The 14,745-nt window shown below is 39.0% G+C and overlaps 2 protein-coding genes across 2 annotated transcripts; both read right to left on the reverse strand.

Moving 5' to 3' along the window:
- Positions 1-990: 990 nt before the first annotated feature.
- On the reverse strand, positions 991-4,875 carry morf4l1 (mortality factor 4 like 1). Its single transcript, XM_044035294.1, has 12 exons — positions 4,758-4,875; positions 3,888-3,934; positions 3,730-3,797; positions 3,552-3,638; positions 3,231-3,308; positions 3,083-3,108; positions 2,888-2,979; positions 2,574-2,675; positions 2,394-2,482; positions 2,119-2,291; positions 1,525-1,609; positions 991-1,437 (listed from the first exon to the last, which is right to left on the reverse strand). Exons 1-12 carry the CDS (start codon positions 4,795-4,797, stop codon positions 1,353-1,355), a joined length of 972 nt encoding a protein of 323 aa, XP_043891229.1. The 5' UTR covers positions 4,798-4,875; the 3' UTR covers positions 991-1,352.
- A 611-nt stretch (positions 4,876-5,486) lies between these two features.
- Positions 5,487-14,737, reverse strand: pias1b (protein inhibitor of activated STAT, 1b). The gene is made up of 14 exons (XM_044036751.1): positions 14,693-14,737; positions 12,684-13,116; positions 12,400-12,484; positions 12,170-12,217; positions 11,827-11,917; positions 11,606-11,740; positions 11,386-11,491; positions 10,836-10,909; positions 10,501-10,661; positions 10,092-10,213; positions 9,821-9,998; positions 9,602-9,741; positions 9,338-9,375; positions 5,487-7,474 (listed from the first exon to the last, which is right to left on the reverse strand). Exons 1-14 carry the CDS (start codon positions 14,735-14,737, stop codon positions 7,133-7,135), a joined length of 1,998 nt encoding a protein of 665 aa, XP_043892686.1. The 3' UTR covers positions 5,487-7,132.
- Between the last annotated feature and the right edge of the window lie 8 nt (positions 14,738-14,745).

The raw sequence follows: 14,745 nt of genomic DNA on the forward strand, positions 1-14,745 counted from the left end.
CAGAGCAGGAAAATAATTTCAGCCAATATAAGAAGAAAAGGCTCTCAGGTGTCTATGAAACCCCAGAGACTGATCACATTCACCAATTTGCTTGAAATTATTTTAAATTGTGTAATAAAAGCTTTGAGGGTAGAACTACAACACAGGCCCATGATTCTGCCTCGTAGTCCTTTAAATTAAAAACACATGTCCAATTCATACCGAGTAAGCCATAAATTATAGTTAACATTTTTAAAGGATGGGATCTTGGCTGGAGACGCTAAGAGACCATTCACTGGAATAAAGCTGCCAACTCTTTGTGTTATGGTGCAACTCAAAAACCTTAAAGACAACGCAGAATGAGCACAAGCAGATTGTGTAGACGACTAATCAACGGCAGAACAATGGTAAAGCCTGTGAGTGGAGGGACATTACATCACCTGAGAGCATGAGCTCCTTCCCTGATGTCAGAAGAAATTACATTAAAACAAAATGTAAAATTATGCCGAATATATTTGAGGAAACAAGTGGTGACACAGCAATCAAACAACGGTTAACTGCACGGATGTGAAGCTGGCAGAGAGAGCGCAGCAGCAGTGAGTTCATTAGCGTATTGCACTGTACGTTGCACTACAACCATATATTACATTAATAACACAAATTGCATTGACAGTTATTTTAGTTATTGTTAGAACACGTTGTGCACACCAGTAAATGACTGTCATCTGACATGTTACTAAGCCGTGTTCACACGTCAACTAAAAGATGTGAAAAGACGTCAACTCATTTGTTGGTACATCTAAAAAAAGAGAGAAGTGACAATTCCCACAGCTACCCGTCATGTAAATAGGCCTTTTTGAAATTGTTTCCTTCCTTGTGGCAGAAAGTACTTACTCTACTTTCAAATAGCTTTCAATTTTTTAAATGTTTATCTTGGCGTCAGATTTCCCTCTTGATGAAAAAGTATTGTACCACGGGGCTTAACTGGACATTATCTCCAAAGCAAAAACAGAGAGTGAAAGATTTTTTATTAGAAAAACGATGACAGCCAAAGAGACAAATTTAGCCAGCATCTGAACAGAAAACAAAATCAACAGATCTTGGAAAACACCAGGCAAAACAAGCATCATAGAAACTCAAATGTGGTACTGAAAAACATACCAATAGAGGAAGAGCGTACTCAGCAGCTTTCCACATGAAAGAAAATTTAATTTGTCCAGGGATTAGTGTGACATCTTGCTCTGATCCTTCCTTAATAAATCAACAGATCTCGCACTATCCGCTCTCCAAAAAGGGCCGTTTGTGAAATCGCATCCTTTCCACAGGTAAGAATGTCGTCTCCAAACATCGAGACACTTGAAAATTGAAAACCCTTAAACTGCCTTGCGGTGGTACTCTGGAGGGGCAACTTCATAGTCACTTGCATTGAATAGTGATGCAGAGTTCTTTACAAGATACCTGCAAGGGAGCAACAGTTCACTCATTTTGGCTGCCGAACAAGTCGAACATTAGAGTTCACAGCTTTACGAGGCCTTGAATACTCACTTGAGGAAGTCTTGCAGATAACTGAGCAGGAGTGCAAGGCTCTTCTCGTCCAGCGGAGTGTACGCCAGCATAGCTCCGATTCTCACTTTTAAAAAAATAAAATAAAATAACAGTTTTACACACCATACAATCACTAAGTTTTTTCCTACACAAATATAAAAATATTTGTATACTCGAGTGCAGCAGAAAACACAGGGCGTAACATAACAACTTAATGGCTACATTATGGTAAGTATTTGGATTGAGTTGTTGAGGGAGAAAAGTGGGTTTTTGTATCGACAACAACAATATGATGGAAACTCGCTGGGTATTAGCAAACTATCTCTTTACACGTGAATGTTGCCCGACCACAGCATGGACATGAGTGTTTTCTTCTTATAGCCAAATGATTTGGAGACCCATACCAATACTGATATTTCGTTGATTTGAAATCTGGCAATTATTATAAGATCAGGGTGACTGTCAGTCTCTGATCATTTAAAAAAAAAAACGCCCATTCTTACAAAAGGCAGAACTGACTGTAAAGAGTGAATTAAAGCCATATATCCTCATAATAAACAATGCAACTGTGTGACGTTGTGCAGGTGTTTGTACCAAAGAGTCTGAGTAGATGTGGAGCGCCGTAGATCTGAGAAATGGATGTATCTGGGTGGTTGGCCAGGATGTCTGCGTACTGCGGTCTCTCAAATTTGTAGAGGAGTTGTGTCCCCAGCATAACGTTGAAATACTCCCGGATACCAGCAACCACCTCATTCACAGCAAACTCCCTGAGAGGTGAATGGAGAAATGTGTTATTTTATCTTCATGACGGAAAATTGATCCACATGCCTTAATCGTGCGATATTGTAAGAGAATAAGAGTATTCTTACTTGCTGTCAGAGTTTCCTCTAGATTTCTTGTAGTTTGCATAATCTTCAAGGACTGTGTCAACATTTTTTTTGGCAGGTAAATGGAAAAGCTGAACATGAAGCAAAAAGAGACAGTTAATATTTTGTAAATAAAACATGTAAAGAGTTTAACTTCAATCTCAAAAATCCCAGATTTCTGACCTGTTTTTGACGCGTAATCAGGTCCCAGTCATCCACAAGCCACGGTTTAAGCTCCTCTGGGATTTTTACTTTAACCTCCACTCGATTAATAAAGGTCTCCTCCTGAACTCGCAGAAAGATATTAAATGACAAAAATGAACAGGGAGCTTTTAACCTCAAAAATAATGAATGCATCCTGAATTTTTCCATCTCAGAACTGCAACCACATCTCGATCAATTGCTTTGACTGTGGCTCAGTATTATCTCATGCTAACAGAAACCACAGATCAGAACATTTATTATTACATGTGGGTTTAATAGATTTGTGAACTTACACTTTCAACTGTTGGGTCAACACGTGCCCTTTTCTTCCGCGGAGGGTGTGTCGGGTCTCCTCCTGAACTTGTCCCTTCTCCTGGTCCAGGAGCTGCACAGACATCATTCACATGTAAGCGCTATTCAGCTCATAAAAGCAGCATTTGTGTGTGAAATCTTGCTGTAATAAATTTCACACAGAATTATACACTTACTCTTCAGTTTGTTCTTTTTGGTTTTCCTACAAGAAAAAAAAAACAGATTTGAAACATTGACAAAATATAAATATACAGTTATAAGACCTCTGCAGCGCTTTAGCAAAACACCACCACGTCATGTGCAAAGCAGAACAACAAATCTCACACTTCATTTTTCTGCGGTGGAGCAGGCAACTTCTTATTCGGTGCAGCACCCCTCATTCTTCCTTCTACATAATGGTCTCTGAATGAAGAGAACAAAACTTCTGTTACATACAAGAATGGGATTACATTATTACAAGCAGTTGAAGTGTTTGAATGCGATTTCAGAGCGAGTATTTCAGCATTTGCATTTTGTTTCAGGTACATCGTGACAGTAACATGCAAATATGGCTTAATGTACTTTATATTGAACTCCTTTTGGAGGTGTTTGTAAACAGGGAGCAAACTTAGCAAAAACCTAACATTAAAAAGGATAACGACTTACTGATTGGCCCTCTGAAGCTCTTTTTGTTTCTGCAGATTACTGTCCACATACTTCAGAACTCTGCTTTCAGGAACCCATTCGTCCCAGCTGAAAGAGAAAACACCAGGAAATTAAGCCTATGTGGAATATTTGTTATAGAAATATTCAAAGAGTTGAATCATCAGAGAAAAGCCCTTACTTCTTATTCCACCCACTGTAATGAATAAAGTATTTTATTTGTTTTTCCTTGATGTTTATCTTAACACACTGCAAAGAAAAACACAATTCACTGTCAAAACATGACATCAGCAACACACAGATGAGGATTGGAGAATCAGATTAAATGAACCAACCTACCTTAGCTTCGTAGAGCAATGGCCCATGAAAACACAGCACTCTTTCACCTGAACAGTGGAGGTCAATCAAAATCAATAAAAATCCAATTGTAACAAAATTAAACTGTGTAGGCAAATACTTGCAAACACATACGGACAGTCTATGAGGTGGTGTTGAACAGAATGTTTACTAATTTAAATATCTCGAACATGAAAAAGTCTGAATTTCATTTAGCATGATTTCAGATGAATATTAGGACTAAAGGATTTGAATTAATATCGAATAAATTGATAATTAATAATCGACACTGACATTCTACTAGTAAACATCATTTGAGACACCACCAAGTTACTAACTGCATTCTAATGCAAGGACGTGAGCCTCGAGCTACACTTGTTATCATGTGTGTGAGGTGTTGTTTTTGTTCCAGTGAAATCAATTGTATACATTCAAGTAGGAAATGATAGTAACATATAGGTAATTGGGGTTTACGTTCGTTAAAAGACGCAGATTACCACAGAAAACCCACTAACGCATTCACAGTAGCGACGTGAGCGCGGTTCAAACGGAGCAGAGGAGGCGGTGAATGAATGAAGCTAGCTGCTAACGCCGTGGCTAAAATTCAGAGCTTGACTGGTGCCACTGCTGCGTCACTGCTACCGAAACACTGCTGGAAATGCTACATACATACGAATTCAACAAAACAGTGTATCAAACACAGTGAGGTCGTGTCTCGTCTATTGGAACGAACAATGAAAGCTAACAGTGCTAGCTGCTCGATGGCGGCGGTCGTTGTGTCTGTTTCGACCGAGAGCTAGATAACATTTTCAGCGGCTGCGGCTCTGAACGACCCCGCGGATCTACGAGGAGAGAAAACCCACAGCTCTTCACCTTCTTGAAATTTAGGCTTCGGGTCCTGTTTCGGCGCCATTCACGGATTAAACTATCAAAATATGGGGGAAATCGCCAGCTTCCATTCCAGTCTGAAACGGCGCCGCTCTCTAAAAACGTCATGATCCGCGCGATGACGCATTAAAACTGCGACCATATGTATACTGAAAAATGACATCTCTGACAATAACAAAGACAGAACAATACATTTTAAAATTATACATTTGATGACTACTTTCTAAAAAAAACCAAAAAACACCACACCTGTGTGTATTCTGTAATAATGTCCACCTGGTCTCTTTATATCAGTGTAAGTATTCGAGGATTGATGTTTGATGTTTGATGTTTATATGTATATGTATATATATGTATATATATATATATATATAAATATATATACGTATATATATATACATATAATATATATACAGTTAAGGACACACAAATCAACTCTTATAAGTGAATCCATCACCAACATCACCACCACTTCAATAGCTGAGGTCTTGTAATGGATTTAATTATTATTGTCAATGTTTTGAGAAGTTTGAAAATGGTTTGATTAACACATCCGTCACAACACTGGTAATACTCATTACTCTCACTAAAAATCATGATTCACTGTTACCAAAAAAACAGTGAAAGTGAAATTTAAAAATTCTTATGTTGTATTTTAAGGAAAGAACACAATGCAGCTAAATCAGGACTGCCCTCAGACCAACTGCAATAATGCACTTTCTTAAATGGGTTTAATTCTTACAAATATCAAACAGCACAGTAGACCTTGTAGCGGTTCAAAATGATCAAAGCCTCACATGAGTTATTGACATCATCTGATAATAAAACGACAGACAAACAAAAAATGTTACAATGCATGTCAAGCAACAATGACATCTTTAAATAGCATTAATTATATAATTACAAATGAAATATCACATACAATGACAGCAATGCGTAATCCACGAATCAAACAAATGCTGAAAACACATATGATAATAAATAATTCTAATTGTAAGCACAAGTAAAGAAATATAAAGCAAGGGGATGCGTCCATGAAAACGTCAATGGTTTTAAACTTCTGGGCCAAAATGAGGCTGCTGTAGATACACTGAACAACAAAAAAGGGCTATGCATCCTGTGGACTCACTGAGGACCAGAAAAGCACACAAACAGGTGAGCTTTCAGGTATTGAGAGACATGCAAAGCTGAAAACTACTCATGATTTTACTGCAACTGTGAACTCTTCACTGCTCCACACAACCTTAAGGTAAAAAAGCAAGTGCTAAAATCAAACAAAAAAATACTATGAAATGTAGTTCACCCACTTGCAATCAATGAACACGTTTTAGCTTAAAATAAATACTTCAATTAGACCTGAAACAAGCCTTGTCTTGAAAGTGGGAATTTGTCGATGTTCACTAGCCACTTCACTGTAGTTTTCTGTGTATATTTTACTGTAAAAATAATGAACAGTTGTACTTTAAAACAAATACAGAATACTGCAAATCTCTGATGTGTATAACAGTCCAATTGTGTTATTTGACAAGAGAAGGCTGCTTGAGTAGTGCCACTCATTCACACACTAAAAAGCCTGGTCTTACAATACTGACTTACTCCCAAATAATATGTAATGTATGTTACGTTCAGTCTGAACTCATACTAAAATGTTTGTGTTTAATTTGACTGGAAGAAATTAAGAGGAAGAGATATGACAAAAGAAGGATTTAGCGTTTGCAATAATAGTGGCAACAGTTCCTAGAGGCATAGGGAATGCTTCTTTTAAAAAAAAAACAAAAAAAACAAAAAAAAACAGCACACATCCAACATAACTTACATTATAAATAATTTCTTAAAAATAATATGACCACAGCATGAATGTCTTACATAAAAATCTACAGTGATGGCATAAACGGCCAGATCGTTCTGCTCCCAAATAACTGTTGACAGAAGTGTTACACATTTTTCTGTTTCGCTGTGACTTGTCTTTTGTACATCTATAACAATGCCCATTTTCTTTATATTCTGAACATCACGTTCTATAAGGTGTCACCTTATCGGGTTGTGTGCATGTAACATACTGAAATAATGCCATTGACATGGAATATCGAAATAAAACTGTAAAAACCAGGTACAAAAGATACAATATAATCAAAGGACCACATGAAGAGGTGTGAAAAAGTCTTCAGTATTCACAGAAAAATATCAACTGAAGTAACTAACTGGACAAGAAGCGTCCTAAGTCTATATACATATGATAAGTAAAATTGAAAATAGATTTTCCTCTCTGTACATAGGACTGTATTCTTTCATCTTCCTCTTCCTTATTTACAAAGAACTCCTGTTCTTAGGGTCCGCCTTGTCTTTCAGTTCTGTGTGATCTAGTCAAGAGAGATAACATCAGATATGGAGCCGTAAATGGCCGCCGCTGCCGCAGCAGCTTCCACTGAAGATCTAGACAATCCTGAGATGGTGTGGCTGTCCCTGTCTCTGTCTCGTTCTCTGTCTTTATCGCGGTCCCGCAGGCTGCTGGAAGAAACCAAACTGCTGGTGCTGCCGCTGTTGCTGCCCCCATTTGTGGCTGCCAGAGTGCTGCTGCCAGGAGTGCCAGGCTGCTCCCGTAACATCTGAGAGGAGCCGTAGGGCAGGAAACGGTTGAGAAGCAGCTCGTGGTCCTCTGTCACAGATGCAGCCGCTGCGGCAGCCATCACCATGTTGTAATGCTAACAGAACAGAGAGGGGAAAAAAACAGCTAAGTAACAAGCTATTTTAATTTAACCAAATTTGCTAACCGCATTGTTCATGATTGCATTAACAAAACATAAGAGTAAAGTAGATTCTGAGTAGGCAAGTTAGGAGAAAAAATGATATAAATATCCAAAGTGTTTAAACTTCACAATGAATTATTGTGTATAAGTTTGAAATCATTGTCAAATGAGTTCAAACAATGTTGATTAAGCCTATCAGCTCCACACAACACTCTGTGTTTCTCAATATAACTGTATTTGGATCTTGTGTCACCCAGTGACATTCCTGCACTGCACACACAGGAAGTGACTTGATTCATGCCAAGGCAGACAAAGGCAAGAGCAACATTGTGTATATTTTATAAAATATAAAATGTGTGTATAGCTCATAAACTAAGGACCCCATCCACATGGAAACAGAAGAAAATGTAATCAATCTTTTTCTATGTTTTGAAAAAGTTTTCCGTTCACACAAAACCCCCCTGAACGACTCTAAATGCTGTAGTACATATGCTCGACCTGTAGGCAAAGATGTAGCCTGCTACACTAAAACTAGAGAAGACATAGAGCATGCACATATGGCATATGCGCAGTGTACAAGCATTTTCTTTTTCTTTTTTTTTAATTATTCCAAAACGCTGTTTCCTTGTGGATAAAACGCTATGATAAAAAAAACTTGTTTTCTGGTGGACAGCCACAACCTTTATGTCTTAACGGTTGAGATTCTGAAGAGCTCATCTTAAGTGCATGGTGAGAATGCATACTTGTGTCAATCTCCGATTTTGCTACTTAGCACGTAATATTGGCAAAAAATGAGGCACCAGGTGCAAAGGGTTTGTACTTGGTGTCTAAATTATTCGTAGGTGTGTATCACGCATAACATATTCAATAACATTTTCGGTTGCCTGCATTTGGAACAATGATATTTAAATTTTGGAAAACAAACTGGAGAAGTTAACAATTCTCTAATGAGCAGATGGATCTGATTGTTTGTGAGGTGAAGGCATGCAAGCAGATAATCTAGGGTGGCAGTAAGAACTCTCACTGAGTTATAGGTATGTGGTCCTTGGCCTCCACCCTCTACCGATCCTCTGTCCCATCAACAACTCCATTATACTGCACATAATAACAAATTGCACCAGCATCTAACCTGCAATTAACCGATGAGGTTCATGAGTTTATGTGCCTTGTGAACCCGCCTATGCAGTTGCATCTAATGTGCTGTTTAATTAAGTATGAAAATACCTGCGCCATTAACTTCAGACAAAGTTTTTTTCTGCGGCCTCAAGATAGCAATGCCCAAACAATGTGCCCGACCACACCTCATTTTAAGAGCAACACACCTACAGGCGCAAGTAGTTTCGCTACCTACACAACGTGGGCGATGGGTGTGAAAATGACAATGCATCAGTTGGAAACTAGCAATGACGCTTTGTGCCAGGTGTAAAACAACTGTGATAGTCCTCGGACTATCACAGTTGTGATAAACCAAAAGCGTGTTTTTTGAGCTACACTGCTTGATGCTCGATTAAGTTGACTTTGAATAACAAACCGCCCAAGAAATAAATAAATACAACAAAGCAAATGCTACATGTAAAATTATTACATTTAAGATAAGGGCTATGTTGGAAAATAAAAAAAGAACTGTATCAATACTAAGGTGTGTATTTGAAAATCTGCTAGACATTTTGTTATGAGGTTTATACAATACCTATTATATATTTGTTATTGATATCTACTTCCTAAAACGCAACATGAGAAGTGCTGTGAATAAATCTCGAGTGGAAATTCCAGGAGCTTTGAGCAGCAAATCTCTACCAGCTGGCTGAGTAAATGTACCTGATTGTCGCCTTGGAGGAAGGAGAAGAAATTCAGATCTGCAAGAAAGAAAAGTCCAGTCATTCATTCAGTTCAGAACATTCATCATATCTGCAGTAACTAACTGATCAACAAATGCAACAAACAAATGTGTGTTGGTATTAAACTTGCATGTCTTGTGTACACTGAGAGAAAGATGATCCGGAAATGTCATCCCTTCAAAATTTGACTAAACTGGTGGAGATAAGGGATATCATTTAGCTTAAAGGTAGATGACAGGTCTACCTGGCAGGTCACTGGCTGTGTGATAATAGTGGCGGTAGTCCTGGATAAGAGGTGGAGGCGGAGGAATGTAGCTTGTCTCCACAGGAGGCATGCTGGGAGCTCTGGCCACAGGTGAGGCCTGGCTGTGTAGGTTCATGGCTCTGAGAGGAAACAACAAGCATCCAGTTAATGAGAAACAGGGCTGTAACACAACCTCAAGTTTGTGGTTTGAAGACTCACCCCTTGTTTGGAGGTGGAGAGACGGGTGACAGGGAGGGACAGGGCCTTTTAAGAGGCGGCTCATCCTCTAGTTCGTCTTCGGAAGAACTGTCCAGTGTCAGGTCAATCACATCAACCTTCTTGTTGTTATCACTAGATGATCCCCGTTTTTGCTCATGTGCTTCTGTTCGAGACAAATCTAAATAAGGACATCAAAGTCACACTCTGCCCACAGATCACAATGAAGAGTTGAAGAATGTGACATATGTGTGCTGCATACAGCTGCATATACCATTGTATGAAGCAGACACTTCCTGCACCTCTTTCTTTGACCTCATAGGGGACCAGTTTCCATCTTCTTTAAATTGGATTTCATCACAATCAGAACAACTATTCAAGATTTCCATAAACAACCTGTGAAAACAGCAAGACGTTTCAGTCCAGTTTTAAAATAATGTCTTTTCTCTTTTTAATTTGCCATGTGCATGTTCTCCCTGTGTGTGCGTGTGGGTTTTCCCCAAGTACACCAGTTTCCTCCTTTTTGTTTCAGACTCGTCTTTTTAAGTTTATGACACCAGGTGCAATCTCACAGACCTGGTCAACATATCTAACCTAACTCTACCAACAAGATGGATTCATTAACACACATTTTCCACATTTCAAGTGGAATCAATCGGTAGATAAAGCAATGTTGTGCTCACCCATCAATAATGAGGTGTTCATACGGTGCCTTCTTGTCACAGACTGGACAGACCCACGTCGGTTTCTTCTCATTCATTTGGATGTAAAGTGTGGCATCAAAACACTGAAGGTGTGAGCATGTAATCGCTCTGCAGGGAATTGTCAACCTCATCTTCCCCAGCTTTAATAGAAACCACAAAAGAAACATGTCACTTCAAATATCACTAAATTCAATTATAAACATCACAAACGCAATGGCACAGTCCCCCACTAATGTGCAAGCTGTTTACAGATCAGGTTCTTGACAAACACACAGGGTTTTTTTATAAACAGCATAGTGAAGAGAAGTCTTTACTGGGCAAAGGAGAGACACTCGTAGACTGGTGGTGGCAATCTCGCTCTCTGGATCAGCGGTCAGTTTCTCTTTAACTATGAGAAAGAACAAGAAAAATACTAATATTAAACACATTAATAAAGATGGTTTGAAAAGCAATATGCTAAATAATTCAAAATCCTCCTAATTAACAATAAGCACACGTGATATGGACTGTATATCTGCCCTGCAACTACAAATCACTGAATAATACCACAGTTATCTGAAGTGCCAATATTTAAGATAAGAAAAGCTGTTTATTCAAAATAAATAAAGACATAAATGCAAGCTGTATTGCCTGAAAATGGTGTACCAACATAATATAAATAATATATTTATTTATTTACATTTATACTGGACATGTTACCATAACTGATCAAACATGCTGGGATTCAACACGAAGCTTCACATGGAGGTTTTACAAAAAAAATTAGGAGAAAAACAGATTTTATTGAATGGCATGTATTATGTCACTTCCTTACTGATATAGCAGCATGTTCTATGTTTTTCGAACAAAAAAGTGGTTCCTTACTCAGAGCTCTTGAGTGGTCAGGGTTCCTAGTTCCTTTGCCCCGTAGTCTTTGCAATAAAACTGCAGATGACTGCTGTCTCACCAAATAAACGGCCATGGAAAAACTCTGACAAAGAAATAACAAAGAGTCAGAAGGTCATAATTATATGACATTCACCCAGAGGAAATATGACTATTGTTTCATAAAACTATGCCAACGTTTTAATATGAATGTTCTTACCCTGCCGATTTCTGAAGTCCATGACGCCACAATGGTGTTGGGGACTGTGGTGGACAGTCGGACAAGTGAAGTTAAATTAATTGGACGACTGGGCCTTTTTGGTTCAACTCCATTTTTGGTGGGAGGAAGATAACCCTGCAGGCAAAACATCAAACGTCAGTGATTGCCAGTAAATGGTGGTGCTACATTGTCAAAGACTGACTAACAGAGGCAGGACTCACCGGGAGATTACAGGGTTTGCCGTTCACCTTTACACACAGATTAGGGGGGAAGTGATCCTCCTGTGGACAGCTTGTTTCTGATAAACAAAACCTAAAAATACATGTTATAAGCAAAGTTAGTATTAAGTTTCAATGACAGTGCAAAGTAATGTGCTTCTGTTGCCATTCAAAAAAGTTTGGCTCATTTGCTTATTTAACCATTTCAGTAGTGAAAGACTGTATAGAGTTACTTCAAACTTGAGCAAAAGCTGTACTCAGAACCACTAATCAATACAAGTAAATATGCAGTACATCCTGATGACAGGTTTTACAGTCTGAAGAAGACTATGGCAATTACATATACCTTAACTGGACTTGAACAGCAAAGTCACATTTGGTCCCAGATATGTCCCTAAAGAGTAAAGAAAGAAGTTAGGTCAGACCAGACACAACAGCTAAAACAGTGAGTCTATGATTTCTGTTTGCTGTTAACTGTAAATGGGTATGATTGTTAGAATGCTTTTACTTCATAGTATGTGTTATTCCCTCCCATCTCATTTGAAGCTAAAGACAGATTATATATTTCTCACTTACATGGAGCTGCTAATCTGTTGAACTTGGTGTGGTGTTAATGCAAAGGCATAACATGATTCCTGGAACCGCTGACCATTGTCTGAGGCTATGGAAATAAATCATAAACAGAACAAGACAATCAGGTGACAAACCATCATAAAACTAGTCATCATGTGAACATTTACAGAGTACATTTTCAAGTCGTGGATCAGATACATGTGGTCACAATATTCCTTCATTCAGCAAATGAGACACAAGACATGTTATTAATGGACACAGAGCTTAGCGAGAAGGGAAGGATTTACCCAAACTAGTTGGCTTAATGAGCTCATCCAGTACGTCGTAAAAAGGCAGTCTCTGGAGTTTGACATCAGGGTGTACCGGATGCAGGGCAGAGGGGAGGTGAGGCAGACTTAACTCATGCTTAGGCCCAAGTAAAGAGACAGGGAGAAGAGGTGACGGGGAACCGTGGCTGTCAAACCCCAGCTGGGCAAGGCCAGCAGGCAGGCTGGAGGCAGAATGCACACCAGGTAGAGCAAGGTCCACTGGTGAAACCATTTTGGTTGGGAAGCGCCGTCTGTAGAGCTCCTTGATTTTCATCTGCACAGCAGGACTGCAACCAACCTTGACTAGGTGAAGAGCTTTGGTCAAAAGTTCATGTTTGCGCCCGTGCTTATTCCGCCCTGCATATCCCAACAACACCTGGAGCTCCGAAACTCGAAGGCTCATTACCATTTGCTGGTGAAAAATGGAGAGTAGAAAAATGGTCTGTTATAGGGTGGAAAACATGTTTCTGCTCTGATGTAAAGAAAGAGGTTTTCTTTTCTTACACGTGCTTAGTCATTAAATGAGTCAAAAAATATTGTTTAAAACATTATCATTGATGCTGTTCTGATTCAAATTTTCCACTATCCTTTAAATTGTCCACATCCCTAACATTTCTGCTATATGACAAGGAATAATAGGATATTTCCTTTGAAGTCTATCCCACAAATATTCCAACCAAAGCTCAATATTGTGAACCTCTTGATAAACCATACTAAACACACACAGATGACTATTTTCGCAGAGACAGCCAGAGACTTAATTTATTAAGAGCCAGTACCTGCTGCTGTGAAAAAACAGGCTGCTGATCGAAAAGCATCAAAAAAGCCATCAAAAAATGAAATCCAACACAGCCTTTTTGAGAAGGTGTGAGAGAAATATTATTTCAGCTTACCATCACAAATTATTGTGTGATGTTGTATTACACCACAGGAGAATTGTATTATTCTCCACAAAACAACAAACATCTTACACAGCAAAAATAATTGTTTTGTCAATTCACAACAACATACCAAGCATTACATTGTAAAATGCACTCAAATTTAGCTCTACCTACCTTATTTGACTGCACAAAACCTTGTTTGTTTACTATTACTGCCAACACAATTCTGCTAGGATATGTTGTACCAAAGAGGATCGGACACTGAATTTGTGATAAAAGCTTCTATGCCTTTCAAATGTTGAATTAATTGACAGGTGTTCTATGTAGTTTTCCCTTTAATCGGACAATGACTTTGTAGTGAAGTATAGTAAAACGTGTGCGATTTATTATTTTATCAACATTCATTGAGGTAACTAATTTCATAGTCTGAGAAAGTGAGTCAGCGGACGAGAAAGACAATCAAAGATAAAAAAAATGTTTCGTGATGATATCGATTGTTAAAGTTTATCGATTACCAGGAGACAGCACAACATTGCGAGCAGAGCATGTGTCATCTGTCTGAAACACGTAGAATTACACTACTAACCACCAACACCAAAAATACCCAGGCTGTCGATTGATATTACATTTTAAGGCTTATCATCGAATCGGGTCAGAAACAACGTTGGCGTTGATGGAAGCAAAACAGTGGCTGCCTTCCAGGGAATAGACAGAGCCCGTTTTTCATCAGACACTGCGGTCTAACCGGTGAAATGACGATAGTGTCATGCGTGTAACACTACAATGCTGTGGAGTTCAAAAACGCTGACAAAGAGGTGGCTTTGGTTTTTTTCACGATAGCAAAATGTGGCCTTATCTGCAGGTGAGCCGCTCAGCAGGGACAGTCTAACGCAGCGTCTGCAACAATAACAAAGCTAATGCTAACAAGCTAGCCAGCCAGCTAACACTCTGTCTGGCCCCCTCTGCTTCGCTGTTGTGTTGGAATATGCTTGGTTAACAACACGCTTTGGGTCTCCACTGACAAGTAATACTGGTGCTATGGTTTGAGAATGAAATATCGCCCTGTGACACGTCTATTTGACAAGCTATGATAGAGGCTACCGTTACCTTCAGTTCCGCACTCTCCGCCATCTTCTTGCACTGGCTGCGCATGCGCAAAG

The sequence above is a fragment of the Solea senegalensis genome, linkage group LG10 (assembly GCF_019176455.1).
Source record: "Solea senegalensis isolate Sse05_10M linkage group LG10, IFAPA_SoseM_1, whole genome shotgun sequence".
NCBI lineage: Eukaryota > Metazoa > Chordata > Actinopteri > Pleuronectiformes > Soleidae > Solea > Solea senegalensis.

Coding starts and splice junctions, on each gene's coding strand:
- morf4l1 (XM_044035294.1), bottom strand. CDS start 4,797: ATGGCGCCGAAACAGGACCCGAAGCCTAAATTTCAAGAAG. Junction 3,639..3,729: donor TACAGTGGGTGGAATAAGAA/GTAAGGGCTTTT, acceptor TTTCTCTTTCAG/CTGGGACGAATGGGTTCCTG. Junction 1,438..1,524: donor TATCTGCAAGACTTCCTCAA/GTGAGTATTCAA, acceptor GCTCCCTTGCAG/GTATCTTGTAAAGAACTCTG.
- pias1b (XM_044036751.1), bottom strand. CDS start 14,737: ATGCGCAGCCAGTGCAAGAAGATGGCGGAGAGTGCGGAACTGAAG. Junction 10,910..11,385: donor TGACCACTCAAGAGCTCTGA/GTAAGGAACCAC, acceptor TCTTTCTCATAG/TTAAAGAGAAACTGACCGCT. Junction 7,475..9,337: donor TCCTCCAAGGCGACAATCAG/GTACATTTACTC, acceptor CTGTTCTGTTAG/CATTACAACATGGTGATGGC.